We start from the raw sequence: 17,216 nt of genomic DNA, 5'->3' as shown, positions 1-17,216 counted from the left end.
TGAACACCGCCGAGGTAACAGTGCTTCATTATCTGCATTTGTAGTGACAATCTTCCGCATCCTAGGGAACATTGTCGAACGTGACCTTGCTTCACCATCTTTATTTTTGTGGTAATGTCTTGCCACGATAGTGCTTCGCCGCTTCATTATTGTTGTTGTGGCCGTGCTTTTCCACGGAAGTGCTTCACCGTTGTTGACAATCTCCTTCATGCTTCGAGACATCGTTGACGACCGCAGTGTGTCGTCATCTTCAAAATCTCGTCATTGCTTTGATGTGACCAACTAATGCTGACAACCTCCACACCCTAGAGAAAGCCCTCGAAGACCGCTTCATCATGAACCGATTCTCTCAAATCAAAGTGACAACCTCCACAATCATAGCAAACGTCTTCGAAGATCGCTTTATCACAAACCGCTCCTCTTAAATCAAAGTGACAACCCCCACAATCATAGCAAACATCGTCGAAGACCGCTTCATCACGAACCGCCCTCCTCAAATCAAAATAACAACCCCCACAATCATAGCGAACGTCATCGAAGACCATTTCATCTCGAACTGCCCTTCTCAAATCAAAGTGATAACCTCCCTAATCATAGAAAAAGCTACCAAATATCACTTCATCTCGAACAGCCTTTCTCAAATCAAAGTTATTATCTCCCCAAGAATGGCAAAAGCTATTGTAGAGCACTTCATCTCGAACCGTCCTTCTCAAATCAAAGTGACAGACCTTTAAATCTTAGAGCACACTGTCGAAGACTTCTTCATCTTGAGTTTTCAAATTTTCTTGTCTTTACAGAGAAGTAATTGTCCTTTTCAGCTTTGGAAAATATATTGCAAGAATCATATCTTAAGATTCTACAAGCTTTAAATTGATTTTCATAGAAATAGTCCAATCCTAGGGATTCTTTGTGATCATAATCAATCACTACTAAAATGTTCTTAATCAGTACTCAAATGTACTCAATCAATAATGTAATTGTCATCAGGATGATCATCAATCAAATTGTAACTGGAATGATCACTAATCAAAGGTGTGATTTCAGAGGTGTTTACTTAATGTGTAATCAAATTGTGACCGTCATTAGGCTAATCATCAATCAAAACTATAATCTGGCCAATTACTAATCAAATCAAATATCTATTAATTACTCATTATGAGGCTAAAAATGATCAAATGCTCATCAAAAGGCTCGAATGGATTATTCATGGACCAACCAGCCAAGTTGTGGGACCCTCAAAAGCTGACGCAAGCGAAATCAGAGCCATTGCGTAGCAACAGGTCTATCACGCTACATCAAAGTGTATTGCACCACATGAAGGTGTATCGCGCTGCGCTTGAATCAAAGTCAGAGTTTATAAAAATTTCTCTGCTCGTTTAGTTTTGCTGATGTTGCTTGTGTATTTTTGTTCATTTACACTCAATTAAATTGCCTCTAATCTTTTGTAAAAGTTGCTCGTCTGCTAAAGACTTAGTGTACCTGCATCTATGTTTTGAACTATAAGATTTTTCTCATGTTTACAGTTATCTTGAAGTTGACCCAAGGCTTGGTGTTTCTTAACTCATTATGTGACTCAATGTGTTTAAATCAACTTGTCTCACTTTGTGACACGTATGTGCAGACTCAACTCAATATGGTATGAAATGACTTAATGTGCAGACTTAAAAAAGAAAAAAATTCTATCAATTTTGTGGAGGGTACCGACTTTCTCTCGAAAAAGATAGACGTGAAAAGAATGAAGGTGAAATGTTGGTGAAAGGTGAAGTTTTGATCTTCCTCAAAAGGAAAAGAAAAATAATGAATCAAGCAATGGTGTATGTTGAATGAGCTTATTCAACTGTATGCCTTAATATTGCATCTCATGGTGCAAGGATTGTAGCGTCTTAGGCTATCTCAGGTGATGACTCGATGATGAGAGTATTTGAGTAACTTAGGCGCAGAGGGGTTAAGTACTTTGTACTTTGTGGTGCAATGATGATTATGATAATAAGTGATGAATGATTATAAGATGACAAGGCATGTTTCAAAGTTGTATCAAGATTTTCTAAGAAAGATTTCCTAAGGGAAGGATTATTTGCCAATTTATTTGTGATATGCTTGAAAGTGACACTACGGTTAGGATGCAAAGGCTAAGGGTGTGTAAAAACATTTTTAGAAGAGTCAAATGATGATGACTCTTAGGGAGGGTAGGCTAATGAAGTAGGGATCAAGCCCCCAAGTCAAGCTCTTAATTGATAGGGATGAGCATTTGGAGATCCCTTGATATGATCATGTATAAATGTAAATATGAATGTGAATGTATGATTACTATGGCCGCACTCCAGTGTGGGGTTGCCTACGTATCCGCTAGGAATCAGGTCGAACGCTAACTATAGTTGAACCTCGCACAAGTGTATGTATACCTCAAAGAGGTCTTTCAAGGGTTGTAACGGGGTTAGGATAAAGGTTGAAGAAGAAAGGATAAAGGATCAAGACTTAAAATAAGCCCCCAATATGTGCAACCTTGATTTTGAATCTTGGTATTTGTATGCTTGAGATTTTTTCACTTTTGAACTCTATTTTCTTTTTATTATACTCTCTTTGTTTTCTTATGCATTTTTTTTTATTTGGATAAGTGTGGGCAATCCCGATCATGCGGTCTATCACTCACTTGGAACTCATGTTTCCTAGGTACGGTGTCTTGCACTCGATGAGAGACTCAATCTGAGACGTGTTCATAACAAAGACATGTTTATATCAAAGACATTAGAACACTTGCCCTTTTGCACACTTTTAATTCTTTTTTTTAACTTCCAAAATTTTCTTTGGTAAAAACCACACAAGCTTTTATATAGGGAAATCACATAAGTTGCACGCTATCCCATCCAAAGGTCAAGTAGATGTGGGTTGAAAATATTGTTAAATGAGGCTCAAAATAGTTTATAAAGAAAGGATTATGTAATCCAAAGGGTGAAGGTGATACGATGTGGTTACAAGGGGTCCTCAAATCATTGGTATACATTGTGCTTAGTTCGGCATAAATTTTATTTTATTTTATTATTTTTTTAATGCAATGCAGTGATCATATGCAAGGAAATTAATGCTCATTTTATTAAAATGAAAAGGGAAAATAAATCAAACTCATGAAATAAATCTAATTAATGATGGAGTGTGCCTATGCTATACTTATTGGGGAAAGGGAAATTAAAAATAAGAAAAGAAATCATGAAATCTTCGTCATTAAAGCGCGCCTCATGCTTTGTGCTTATCACCACTTGGTATTCTTGCCAGCTGGAGGGAACAGAATCTTTTGCATCGATGAGATCTTAGATAAGTTTTTGAAACTTATGACATTCATTTTTAGTTTCACCGTTGCCTCAATAGTACTTGCAATAGGATTCAGGGTTCCATTAGGGTGTTCTCCTTTCAGGACGAGGATCTTGCATTGATTCAATGGGAGTGATGAGTCATTTGGCATGAAGACGATCAAAGACGATATTGTAGCTTATTCTAATTGGAGTGAACTTTCTTTCTGGTTCTTTGGTCTGTAAAACATCTTTGTCAAGATCCCAGTTCATCAATGTAACTGCCATTTTGATGGGAAGAAGCAGAAGAAGGATTGCTGTTTTTCCTGCTTTTGCCATTATCGCCATTGTTCTTGGCCTTCTTGTTGCTCGGAGGAACATGAAGGCAATTTGAACCAATGAGGTCTTGAATGCGATCTTTCAGGGCGAAGCACTTTTCGGTGGTGTGACCATGGCCTTTTTGATATTTGCAATAGGAGTTTGGATCCCAATTGGAAAGTTGTTTCTCAGGTACTAGATCTTGGATTGGACTAACGGGGTGAATGAAACCTTGACCCTAGAGGTAGTTGAAAGCTTAATTATAGGTCATTCCTATTGGTGTGTATTCATCAATGGTCCTTTTTTATCGCGACTTAGGAGCATTGAGTTTTTCGTTATGTCCTTCATGGGAGGAAGAAGAAGGAGGATACTCGTTCTTTTCATTCTTTCGATCCTAGCAATGAGAGTGTTGTTTGATGATCGACATCCGATTCACTAGGACTTCTACCACACTCATAAGCATGGGTACGACATCTCGTAGTTTGCGAACGTCTTCTTTTAGACTTGACGAGTTTTCCCTGGTATCACCCGAGAAAATATATCTTCTTGACTGGCCATTTTCTTTGTCAAATCGGTTTATCAAAGAGTAGTACTTGAACAAGGGTGTTATCCTTGAGTAACCGCCATTCTCTCCTTAACCAAGTGATGTGGACAAGGAAGTCATGGATACTCATTGTTAATTATTTGAGTCAAACTCGATTTAATATGCATAGATGGGAAAAGATCATGGTGTATGAGGAAAATGTTATTCATGGAGAAAGCATGTAATATGAAGGTGGTGTATGAATTTGGAAAATGTGAAAGAAGGAAAGTGTGAGATATGTAATGTATGGTAAAGTGATGTAGATGGAAAAATTGGAAGAATTCAGAAATTGAATAAACCCTGAACTCAAATGATGGAAAGGTGACTCATGCATATATGGACCTAAGACATGGCCATGGTGTAAAAACAAAAAAAGTACGTACAAAGTGTATGCTAAGACTTGTGAGTGAAAGTGATATGTTCAAGATTCGTGTAATAACCATGTGACTAGACATGTAATTAGACTCAGACAAAGACTAAGCTAAGACTGTTTGATGAAAATTAACTAATCATGTGAATTAGACTCGACTTGAAGACTCAAAAAAAAAAGATCGAACCATCGCATAGCAATATAACTATCGCGGAGCGTCAGCTCCATCGCGCGATATAAATATCGCTTGGCGATGGACGGTGATGCTTTGCGTCACAAGTCAAACCTCCGCGTCGAGACTGGAACGTAACTTGTTTTCGTTATTCTTACAAATAGGTAAGCTTGTAGTCTTGCTAAAATTTGAATTTAATGAATAAATTAATCAATTAAGCAAAGTCCTTTAGTCATTGGTTAGTTTATTAAAACATTATTTACAAACACGAGTCAACACAAACGGTTAGTTTAATCACAGGTAAGGTATGCACAAATAAGGAATGCACAAGTAGTAGAGTAGTCACAACATGATGCAATGTGCTTGTAACCTAACCATGGCTCTAGTTCTCGAAAGTTCAAAGATTATGGTAGTCAAAGAAGGTCCATGGTTATGAGTCCGGATGCGTCGCGTGAAAGGCATACTTTTGGAAGGGTTGACGCGTATGGATGGGACCCCGCAAGTTAGACTTGCTTCCATGATTTGGTGAATTCACAAATTTGAATGTACCCGTCGTTGCACAGAGCGTTCGATTGAGTAGATGGAGTGTGAATTCCCAAGGGCTAAAACATATGTAGAGCACATATAGGTTTCATAAAAGAAGGAAAAATTCAATCAGGAAGTAGAATCGGCTAAACAGTATTAGAATCGATTAAAACAAGAAGGAAGATTTATGGCTCGGTGTTGGAAAAACTAGGCGCAAGAAAATAGGGTCCATCGTGCATCGATGGACACTGTTTCTTCTTGACAATTCCTACACTCCTCCCATATTTCTATGCTCTCGGGATTTTCCGGTTCTCGTAATATTTTTTTCGATTCTAGTTGTGAAAGATATTTCCCAATTTTCCTACGCGTAAAAATCTTATGTTTTTGACGCATTACAGATGGTCTTTCTAATGCGGACCTTTTATGCTTATGACACAATGTTAATCAAAATTACTAGAGTTGTCAAAAACCAACCCGAACTGGTGAATCCGAACCGTTATGAACTGTTCCGAAAGGTAATTGAACCGCTAAGACCTGTTATTTTAAAATCGTAAATCGATCCAACCCGGATTTTTAAAACCTGAAATTGAACGAATCCGAATGTTTGAGAACCGTTAATAAACCGTACTTGTTATCATGACGAACTGATACAACCCAAAACCGAGAACAACTCAAACTGATTACTTCCGAACCCGATAACAACCCGACCCATTGTAAACTAAAACCGTTTAAACCCGATAAAAACCCGATAAACCCAAATCGTTTACAACTTGTAACTGGTTAGGATTAAACCATTTATAACCCGTAATAAGTTATGACCAAACCGTTTAAAACCCGTACCCGGTTATAACCGAACCATTTATAATCCGTAAGTCCGTAACCAGTTATGACCGTAGAGTTTTTTTTTCTTTTTTTTCGGTATATTTTATCAATAGTAAAACAAAAGGGTTTAATTTGAATTACAAAGTATTTATATTGAAAAGGTTTGGAATTTTGATGTCATTGAAACTCTTATGCTAAAATATTATTGTCCTCTAACGAGTAATGGCTTATGGAACACTATATTGTATTAAAAATCTAAATCAAAAGCTAACATTAGATTTGTTATTATTATTTGGTCCTTAAAGTCATTATACAAAAAAGGGACATAAAGTTAAACAACTAAGGGTCTGTTCTCATAGGCAGTTGAACTGAACTGAACTAAGCTGAACTGAACTGAACTAAACTGAAATGAATATTTTATAAAAGAAGAAAAATAGGAGCTAAACTAAACTAAACTAAACTTACTTGAACTGAACTGAACTGACCTGACTTGAACTGAAAATAAATGTATGAGCTGAGAACAGACCCTAATTAATATTCAGTATGATCTACTGGAATAACTAATTAAAGAATATTGAGGATATACTAGATGATACTTCCTCCGTTTTCTTTTACTTGCAACACTTCCCTAAAAAGGAAATGTCACAATACTTGCAACACACTATAAAAGGAAAGTTACTTTAGAGAAAAACTATATTATATTCCTTATTTTAAGCACATGGCCCACTAAATTACACTTCTAACAACCACTCATCCTATTGTAAATTTTATTATATCATCTAAACCCCACCTTTCTTAATTACCGTGCTAAAGGGTGTGTTGCATCTAAAAGAAAACGGAGGAAGTATATGTTAACAAAACCCGTTTAAAACTGGCAAAACCTGTTGTCAAACCGACTGAGTTCAACTCGAACCGATTACAATTCGAACCGATTAGGACTCGATATGTGTTGACACAAAACCTGCTTTGAACTGACAAACCCCGTTTTTAAACCGAGCAAATTTAGCGAATCGATTATGATCCGAACCAATTATAACCTGACCCGATTAGAATCCGACCTGAAAAGAAACTGTAATAAAAATAAACCGAACCAAAACGACATTAAATTATTTAAAATCGACCCGCAATGACCCGTTAATAATTCCAATACATTAAAAACCGGCCCGTTACAAACCAAAAACCAATAAACCAAACCCAAAACTGAACCGAAAACCCAATTGGCATCCCTAAAAATTACACACATGAATAGTTAGTACGTTTCAAGTCTCATCTACTCATTCTGAATCAATTGCCAAAATAACTTTTAGGAACTAATAGAAATCGTTCTTAGTGGAGTCGCCAAAAAATTTTAGGGAATATTCCAAACATCAACTTTAAGCCCCACCGTGGTCATGCATTTAAACATGGTGGCGTCCAAATGGTAAGATGCGCTAGATCAAAAGAGTCGCCAACAAGTGTTAGGAACCAGGGGCGAAGCCAGCCCGGGACAAGAGGGGATAGATGTCCCCCATTTTTAAAAAAATTAGTTAAATATTATTTCATGCACAATAATAAAAAAAAATTAGGGAATATTCCAAACATCAACTTTAAGCCCCACCGTGGTCATGCATTTAAACATCGTGGCGTCCAAATAGAAAGATGCGCTAGATCAAAAGAGTCGCTAACAAGTGTTAGGAACCAGGGGCGAAGCCAGCCCGGGAAAAGAGCGAAATTAGTTAAATATTAATTCATGCACAATAATAAATACAAGAAGTTAGATGGTGAAGTGGTATAACTCTAGTAGCGTGAGTTGCTCAACGCGTGATCAGTACCTACATGCAACTCTTTACTTTTTTTTTTTCCTTTCTTTTTGAAAGATTATTTTACCTGATTTTTTAGTTAAACACTTAAAAGCATTTTAGGGTTTTTTTTTCTGTAATCTTTTGTTCACTTTTTCAATTTTACCTTTTTGCTTTCTTTAATTTTTTGTATATGTCTAAGACAATTTGCCTTTCATTATTTTTAACAATAAGTATGGTTAAGGGATAACAATAAATGCATTTAATTACTATATTATCCGATGTTCAAATTCGTCAAAAATTCAATCTCATAAGTAAATATTTACATGGAAAAATGCTAACGAACGCCCCGGGGACGTTGGATAAGCTAGTTAAAAGTAGAAAGATTAAATTAAAATGAACATTAATTACACCGATCGACACATGATTTTGTCATGCTTTCCCAAATTAATACTATTTTAGGTAAGATTTTAAATGCTTATCCAGCGCCCCAGGGGCGTTGGTTAGAAAGATCCTATTAACATTATTCAAATACTAATAATGTACCATCGGAAGAGGAATAATTAGTATATGATGTAATATTCTTTAGTAAGTATTTTGGATTTTGTAAAACTTTAATTATTTAACTAATTGTTTTTGACAGAATTATTTAACTAATTATGTATTCAAGTATTGATATTTTTTTCCACGACATTTTTGTCAAACTATATGACATCATTTGTCCCTCGGGATAGAAATTTCTGGCTTCGCCACTGCTAGGAACTCGTAAATCGTTCACGGGTTTGAAGCTTACACCCTATTCACGATCACAGAGATCGCTAACTCCATAATGCTCCTGAACCATGACTCGATATTCGGGGATGATGGTACAAATCCAACCTAAAAGAGATTGAACCTGCCCTAAATAGGCCTCTACTTTATTCTTATAATATTCATGTGCGCTTTCCGATCAACAAACAATCAATAAATTAATCCTAAGCATATTTAATCTACGTTGGTTGATTATTAATGCACAAACAAATCTATTATTGGTGATCACTTGAATTAAAATCATATTTTGAAGGAGTTTTATCTTCGATAAGTGCAATTACTAGATATATCAAGGATCACTATTATGGAGATAATAAGTTCGTTGTTTTGGGTCGTCATTATCTACTGCTAGACTATGATCAATGATCTTTGGGCTAGTCAAATAGTCCAAAAGCCACTAGAACGAATCCTATGAGGTCACACACAAAGGTATTGGGTTAAGCAAGTTAGAGGCCCATTTATAGGCCTCATGAACAAGTAACTAATCATGAATTGGATTGGGCTAGCATAGTTAGATTAGAGTTAGGCTTTGGGATTTGTCATGGACTCTTATTTAGAGAGGAGATCTATAAATAAGATCCATACCTAGGGTTGTATGACAACACAATTAACAGTTGATTGTGCATCAAGCAACCAGAAATCCCAAAACCTTCACACTCTCTCTCTCTAACCCACGACTCTCTCTCCTCCTCCCTTTTGACTCACGGCCGGCCACCCCTAGTGGCGCGTGTGGTGTTTCGTGGTGGTTTGTGATTGGTTTGTTGCTTGTTCTTCTCCTTAGAAGGTCAATTGAAGGGTTCAATTGCAACTAACTAGCTTTAGTGGAGGTCTTAATCCATGCATGTGGATTAAGAAAAGGAATCACGTTTGAGGTTCTTTATCTCCCTTGTTCTTGTTCGATCACACGTGAAATCATGCTTCAAAGGTATTAATTCTAATTCTTTATGTGTTATGCATGATCTTGGTTTAGGTGCTATATGAATATGATTCATGTTTTCCGCATTCGTACCTATAAACTCCTACATATTTGCCTAAAATTATTAGTTATCTTATTAAGCGTGATTCCAAGTACAAATTCCCTTTAAACCTGTAGAAATTAAGGCGTGATCAGGCAATAACAATAATATCATGAATAATCAAGCGATGCATAATTATTGACACAACAATCATCATCATAACATCATTATTGAGCTTAAATGATTTTCACTAAACTAAAAGTATTGTCATCAAACTAAAATTATTTTTACTGATAATACCTATAAAACAAAATTATTTTTACTGATAATAACAACGTATTTTGTATGCGGCTAGCCACACCATCTGGCCAAACAAAATAATACCTATAAAACTGACCGAGTAACCCTTGTTATATTAACTGAGTAACCACTAACATCGACTAAGTAACCCCTATCTATAACACTGATTGAGTGACCACTATAACACTGACTAATAACCTTTATAGCACTAATGAAATGACTTTTGTAATAGTTGGTGACATGGTTTGACCAACTACGTGTGAAAGTTTGTGATTATATATATATTATAGGAAAAATTGAAAAGAATAATCCCACCTTTCGCCCATCTGCTCAAAATAATCTCACCTTTTCGAATTCCAGAAATAATCCCACCTTATAACCTCATCTTTCCCAAATGAACCTTTTACCTTCAACCTGTAAAACAAGTTAGATTTTTTTATTAAAAAAAAAAATATTCCTCTAATCCCTCTTCTCTCACCTCACCCCTTCCAATCTTCCATAACTGCATCCATGTCAACCACCATCACTACCTCCACACCACCACCTGACCTCCACCCACACCACCACCACCCAAACAACTTCACTGCACCAATAAAAAAATCAATCTCGGTTGCTACCCTGTAACCCACAACCGTGCAGCCACCATCCCTCACCTCACAACAACTAAACACCCTCCTCCATCCCCGTTGGTCAAGTAGCCAGCCGCCGGTGCAATCAAACCCTGCCACCCACCAGCTCGCAAACAACCCACAAACCTTACGCCTCTACCTCAACCAGCAGCAATGCACCAATGGCGTCGCGCCACCAATCACCAAAATCGACTGCGCACCAAAACCGACTACGCTAACAATCACCAAAACCGATAGCCCACCAGCGGCGTCGCGCCACCAATCAGCCAAACATCAATCCCGACAGCCTCCAATTTGAACAAAAGTAGCGCCAGAATTTGCAACTCAACCAACAAATTAGCTTAAATCAGGGGTGGAGGTGATTTTCGTGGGTTGGGTGGGGTGGAGGTGATTTTCGTGGGTTGGGTTGGTAGCCTAAAACGCCGACCGACTTCCGATCCATTTCTTTCCAGTTCCAGTGTGGCTTCGGGTTCAAGGTTAGGTGGGGGTTTCGGGTTGTGATGGTGATGGTGATGGTGATGGTAATGGTGATGGTGGTGGTAAGGGGCGGCGGCAGGGTTGTGATGGTGGTGGACTGGTGGTGATAAAGGGGTGGTGGCAGGAGGTTGTGATGGTGGTGATGGCAATGAATTGAAAGGGGTGGTGGGGGCTGGGAGAATTTTTTTTTATTTGTTTGTTTTTTTTAAATATTTTAAAATTAGGACCAATTAGAAGGTGACAAGTGTCAAGTCACCTTCTAAAACAAGTTACTAATTTCATAAACCGGTAAAAGGTTTATTTTGGGAAGATGGGGTTACAAGGTGGGATTATTACTGGAATTCGAAAAGGTGGGATTATTTTAAGCAGATGGACGAAAGGTGAGATTATTCTTTTCAATTTTTCCTATATTATAAATGGATCTTATTTTAAAAAACTTTTTATAATGAATTTGATGATGGAAATATAACAAAGTTATAGGATGTTTATTAAAAGTTATGATTAATTTTGTATATATATGAAATATTAATTTATCGATAATAAAACTTTATGCAACAATTTTATCTTAAAAATCTATCCAACAATCACTTACTTAGTGATATGAAGTGTCACAATAATACCTATTTTAGGCTACATGGCATGATACTTGGCGAAAAACTAGAATATCAAGTGTCGCTGTTTCGTGACCTGATTGCGAGACCGACTTTATATATTAGTGATATGATATGAGATTATAATTTGTAATTTTAGATATCTTTGAATTTTTATTACTCCGTAGTAACAATAACGAATAAATACTAGCACTTATTAATAATATCACAAACTATATATAGTAAGATTAAAATTATCCAATTTCACAATATTTTCAAAAGTATATCGATATGAATGTCTATATAAAAGGCATTAAAAATAATTTCATTGTTTTTCTAATAATCTTTTGATTTGTAGTTTGTAAAATATTGTCGAATATGTATTATTCAATTCTAATAAAAAAAATATGACGATGATTAGGAAAATGTTATCTCTAGTAACAAATTTGTATTTTTTAGTAACGTAACGTATTTTTTTAGTAGTGTAACATACTTTTCTTAGATACGTCATAGTTAGATTATTGGCGTTAATGGAATTCATCCGCAAAAATTCTGCCTATTTCTTATACACGGTGCCAAAATCATTTTTTTTTTTCAACTCACTTTTCCTTCTCATTTTTTCAGCTAATGGTTAGTTGGCCTTTTTAAATTGGTGTTATATATGGGCCAAACATACAACAATTGTATTTGTTCACCTCCCCTAACTCCAAACTCTCCTTCTTCATATGAAGTTCCTCCTTTATTTGAAGGAGCACACATAACACATTAATTGTCCAATTTAATTATTCCCTGTACAAGGAAATAAATCGCATAATTTTTGGAAAGAAATCATCCCAATTTATGAGGTATAACTAAAAAAGTAACGAGTCAATGAACTCTTGCTACCCCACATGTTGTGTGTGTACATACAGAAGTATAACTATATAAAATCTCACAACTCAAATTTTTATTTCTAAAGTGAAATGAAGGTCTTCTCAAGGAATTTGAACTTTGTCCCAACGATTTCATCTATAGTGATCATCATTTTGCATTTGCAATTCACAAGTAAGTCGGTTAAACACTTTCATCACTTTTGTTTTTTGAGAAATAACAATCAATTCATCAATTAATTTGATGAAAAATAATATGATATTAAAATTAAGTACTATGTATAATCAAATTAATTGATTTGTGTATCTAATAAAAGTTGTCATATATTTTGATTGCTAATACTATATTTTTTTTTCCTACCTTTTCAAAAAGTTTGAGATAACTCTTACGAAGTATAAAAAATGTTCAGGCAATTATACCATCAAAGATATTTGATTGCTAATTTTCCCTTATTAATATTAGTTCTTTTTTAAACTTTATCTTAAAAATAGTGTGTGGACATTTATATTACATTTACCCATAATTTAATTGTTTGACCACCATTTTGGTGTTGACCACCTTACCACCACTCACTCCACCTACCTTTGTTGCCCTAACCACCTCGAAACCACCCCTCACTAGCCCAAAACAATCGCACTCTAATTAACCTTTCGAAAAACCGCCCACCCAACCCGAAACCACCCTTGCCGACCAAAACCCCACCCTAATTTCATGAAAACCACTGTTGTCACCTCGACACTACCTCTCACAAACTAAATTTTCCACCATAACTAGTTAAAAATTGCTCCACCCACCTTGTGGACAAAGGCCAGAGAAGGGTGGTTTGGGATGGGATGGAAGGTTTTCGAGTGATTAGGGTGTGGATTTAGGGTAGAAAGGGACGATTTTGGGTTGGGTGGGTGGCTTTCAGTGGTTAGGTTGGGGTTTTGAACTAGTGAGAGGTGGTTTTGGGTTGAGAGGATGGTAAGGCATGTGGTAGGGTCAGTGCGGAGCCAGGATTTCTTTTTCGCGGGGACAAATTTCGGAGGTTTGATGTTTCAACAAAAAATCTCAAGAAAAAAATTGAAAACATAAATTGATTAATATTTATCTGAAATCACATTGACAATTACTTCGGTAAAAGAGTAAAACAAATTTCATTGTATATTAAGAAAATTAGACAATAAATGAATAAATTTATGTTTGTAAACCCAATTCCAAGTTATGTATATGTAATTCAATAATTAATAAATACGAATGAATGCAATTACCTTATCATTAAGTTAATTAAATAGTTTGTTTCAAAAAAAAGTTAATTAAATAGTTAAAAATAAACGCAACTTTCTTAAATCAATCATATTATTACAAATGTACTATATATAAATAAAATTTAAGATTTAGTTACGAACAATTAATTAATCATAATCTATTAGAAATGTAAAAAATGGAATTTAAGCAGACTTAGTTAAGGAAATTATTAAATAAAAAAAATATAGAGAGATGTATGTATTCGTTAAGAATTGTATAAAATAACCCATTAATAATCACTATATAGCAACGGTTCAACTAAGTATATAAAAATTATATAATATAAAAGGAAATCCAACAACAAGAAATGGGGAAAAAAAATCCTAAAACAAGAAATAGGGGAAAAAATTAAAAAAACAAAAAAAAAAAAAAAAAAAAAAAAGTTGTTGAACACTAGAGTAATCCAAAAAGCACAAAAAAAAAAGCTATAAAAATGTAAGGTTAGGTTTCGAACCTAAGACCAAGAATATGGCATATTCACAAGGCAATCACTAGACCGTGAACATAATTGTGACATTTTTTATTTTTAGAGTTGAGCTGTTTATTCTTAAATAAAAAAAATAAATAAAATAAAAAAATTGAAAATGGGGGGACAGTTGTTCCCCCCATGTTCTAACGTGGCTCCGTCACTAGGGTAGGGTGGTGAAGCTGGTGTGGGTGCTTGGTGGTGAGGTGGTCAACGGGTAAGGTTGTTGTTGACAAATTTTTTTTATATCATGTGTGTTTTGACAAACAAAAAAAAAGGTGTAAGTTGATTTGTGATAAATATTTGTATTTTTTTTAAGGTGGTTTGTAACATTGATTTAACAAATTTTCCTTTAAAGTATTGTTATTTCAATAAAAGTTTACCAAAAAATCACTTACTTATGTCCTACCCCCCTCCTTTATGATTTTAGAACTAATTTAGATCATGCAATTTTTTTTTTTTTGGGTGTTCTATCCAGTTCACTCTTTGAACTAATTCTGATTCGGGGATCAATTATGGGTGGTTAGATTATATTCTCCTCCCAATTGTTGTTGCGGCGGGGTTCGAACACAAGTCCTTACTACCAAGTGTAGTTTCAATAACCACTACACCAACATCCAATTGGTACAATTGTGCTAATGTTGGGCTGAAAATCTTCACACTATCCAAACTCATTTTTCTAAGTAGTTTTTTTACTAAATAACACACTCTTACCCAAAGTATAAGCTCAAATTTCACATATACATTTCCATTATTCATTACAGGTGCATATAGCATCATACTCTTTGGAAACTAACTTTCCTATGCAATCAGGTGCTATTGTTGGAGTCAACTATGGGATGTTAAGCAACAATCTTCCTCCAGCAGACTTGGTGATTAAGTTCTGCCAGTTTAAAAACATCCATCTCTTAAGATTGTATGAGCCACATTCAAATGCACTCGATAGCCTAAGAAGGTCGAACATCAAAGTTGCACTCGGCATGAACAACGACATAGTAACAAGCATTGCTATGGGTGTAGATTTCGCCATGGAATGGGTTAACTCCAATGTTGTCCCTTATGCTAATGAAGTAGATATCGAATGGATCATTGTAGGCAACGAGATGGTGCCCGGTCCTTCTGCTGACCTCATCCCTCAAGCCATGAACAATATATTGAGTGGCCTTAATTCAGCCAGGTTATCTAATATCAAAGTCTCGACGGTGGTAAATGTCAATGTCTTGGGTGTGTCCTCCCCTCCTTCCGCAAGCTTCAGCGCAGAAACAAATAAATCTATGCAAGGGATCGTAGCATGGTTAGCAGGTACAAAAAACCCGCTGTTTATCAATGTGTTTCCTTATTTAGCCTTAGCTTCAAGGCCTAAGGAGATACCGTTAGATTATGCACTTTTCAATGCACAACAACCTATAATCGATGGGACATACAAGTACTATAGTTTGTTTGAGGCTATGGTAGACGCGTTTTATGTTGCCTTAGGGAACATCGGTGGGGATAGTGTGACTCTGGTTGTGTCTGAGACAGGGTGGCCTACTGCTGGGAATGATCCTTATACTAGTAAGCAAAATGCACAAACTTACAATCAGAAACTCATTGATAAAATGAAGCGAACAGGAACACCAAGAAAGCCAAAAAATCTTTTGGATATCTTTATATTCTCTGTGTTTAACGAGGATAAGAGGGCAGCTGGAATTTACCAAAATTGGGGGATTCATTACCCAAGCTTGGAACCTGTGTATCCCTTGACATTTTAGCCAGTATGGAGTATGATTGCTAAACCATGCTATGGCATTTATAGTTGTAAGTCGAAGACTCGAAGAAGCTTATTATAAGCCTTGGCTTAAATAATATTCCTAAAACTTTTGGCAGTTCATTTTCTTTTGTATGTTTGTCTCGAAATATAAGTATAGGTTACAATTTTGTCAAATAGACCCAAAAAAAGGATTTTTACTTTGTCTTGCACAACCATATAATTCAACACCTTATGGTCCCTATTTGTTTTATTTTTCAAAAATCATTTAAACGATTAATTGTGGCAAGTTAATGGTTTTGAGGTTCGTTTGACATCACTGTGCTTTTTTCATAACCTATGTGGCAAGTTCACGGTCTTTAAATTTCTAAAAACTAGATTAACTCCATGCGATGCACAATTTTAAAATAAGAATTGAATTATAGACTTTAAACACGTAGGGAAAGAAAATAATTTCTTCATTTTTCCTAACTAATTTCTAATAAAATATGAATATACATTTCTCAAAAGTGCATAACTTTCATATTTAATTAAGAAATTTCAATTTAATTATATTATTAACTATTGTTAACAACTCATAAATAACTAAATAGCATAAATGCATAATATGTGTAGAAAACCCAAATTTAAAATTTAAAAATTCAAATGGAATATATTTTCAAAACTATGTTTAATAGGGTAGCTTAAAAAGAAAAAAAAATACATGACATCATTCTTGCATTTTGGAGGAAAAAAAAGTAACACGTAAGCAATGATGATATCAACGGTTGTTATTTTAGTATATATATATAAATAGATGTTTTAAAAATTAGTATTGTGTATTTATGAAAATCATAAAATAATAAAATTGTTTTAGAAATATTTAAAACGAAAAAACCCAGGCCCACCCCTCCATCAGCAACCCCTTTACCCCACCGATGCCGACGACCAATGACCCACCCCCTTCCCCATACCGCCGGGGACCCACCCCTTCCTCATTACCCCAAGTTATTGCATTATTTTTATGACAAAAATGGGGATATGAACATATAACGACGAATATCAAAACATGTATAGAATTTGTAACCAAAAGCTCTTGAGTAGTAATCAGTTCTGATTAGAACATATGTTTTTCAGATTCCAAACAATTTCTATGAATCCCAGTCAGAAAACAAAATATCTCCTATCCCCCATTCAAAATCATGAAGGTTCCTCGTTCTTAGGTTAGTCCGGCACATTGGTTACCTGGTCAG

The 17,216-nt window shown here is 35.5% G+C and overlaps 1 protein-coding gene across 1 annotated transcript; it reads left to right on the top strand.

The window, feature by feature from the left end:
• The first annotated feature begins 3,576 nt into the window (after positions 1–3,576).
• LOC110716667 (lichenase-2-like) lies at positions 3,577–15,988 on the top strand. Its single transcript, XM_021895313.1, has 2 exons — positions 3,577–3,669; positions 15,002–15,988. Exons 1-2 carry the CDS (start codon positions 3,577–3,579, stop codon positions 15,986–15,988), a joined length of 1,080 nt encoding a protein of 359 aa, XP_021751005.1.
• The last annotated feature ends 1,228 nt before the right edge of the window (positions 15,989–17,216 follow it).

The sequence above is a fragment of the Chenopodium quinoa genome, unplaced genomic scaffold, assembly GCF_001683475.1.
Source record: "Chenopodium quinoa cultivar QQ74 unplaced genomic scaffold, ASM168347v1, whole genome shotgun sequence".
In the NCBI taxonomy this organism is placed as follows: Eukaryota; Viridiplantae; Streptophyta; class Magnoliopsida; order Caryophyllales; family Amaranthaceae; genus Chenopodium; species Chenopodium quinoa.
This window is presented reverse-complemented; position numbering and strand designations above follow the sequence as displayed.

What these genes read in the sequence shown, in the direction of transcription:
- LOC110716667 (XM_021895313.1), top strand. Translation starts at nt 3,577, where the DNA reads ATGGGAAGAAGCAGAAGAAGGATTGCTGTTTTTCCTGCTTTTGCCATT. An exon ending in TTGCTCGGAGGAACATGAAG is followed by an intron (nt 3,670 to 15,001) that starts GCAATTTGAACC and finishes TATTCATTACAG; the next exon opens with GTGCATATAGCATCATACTC.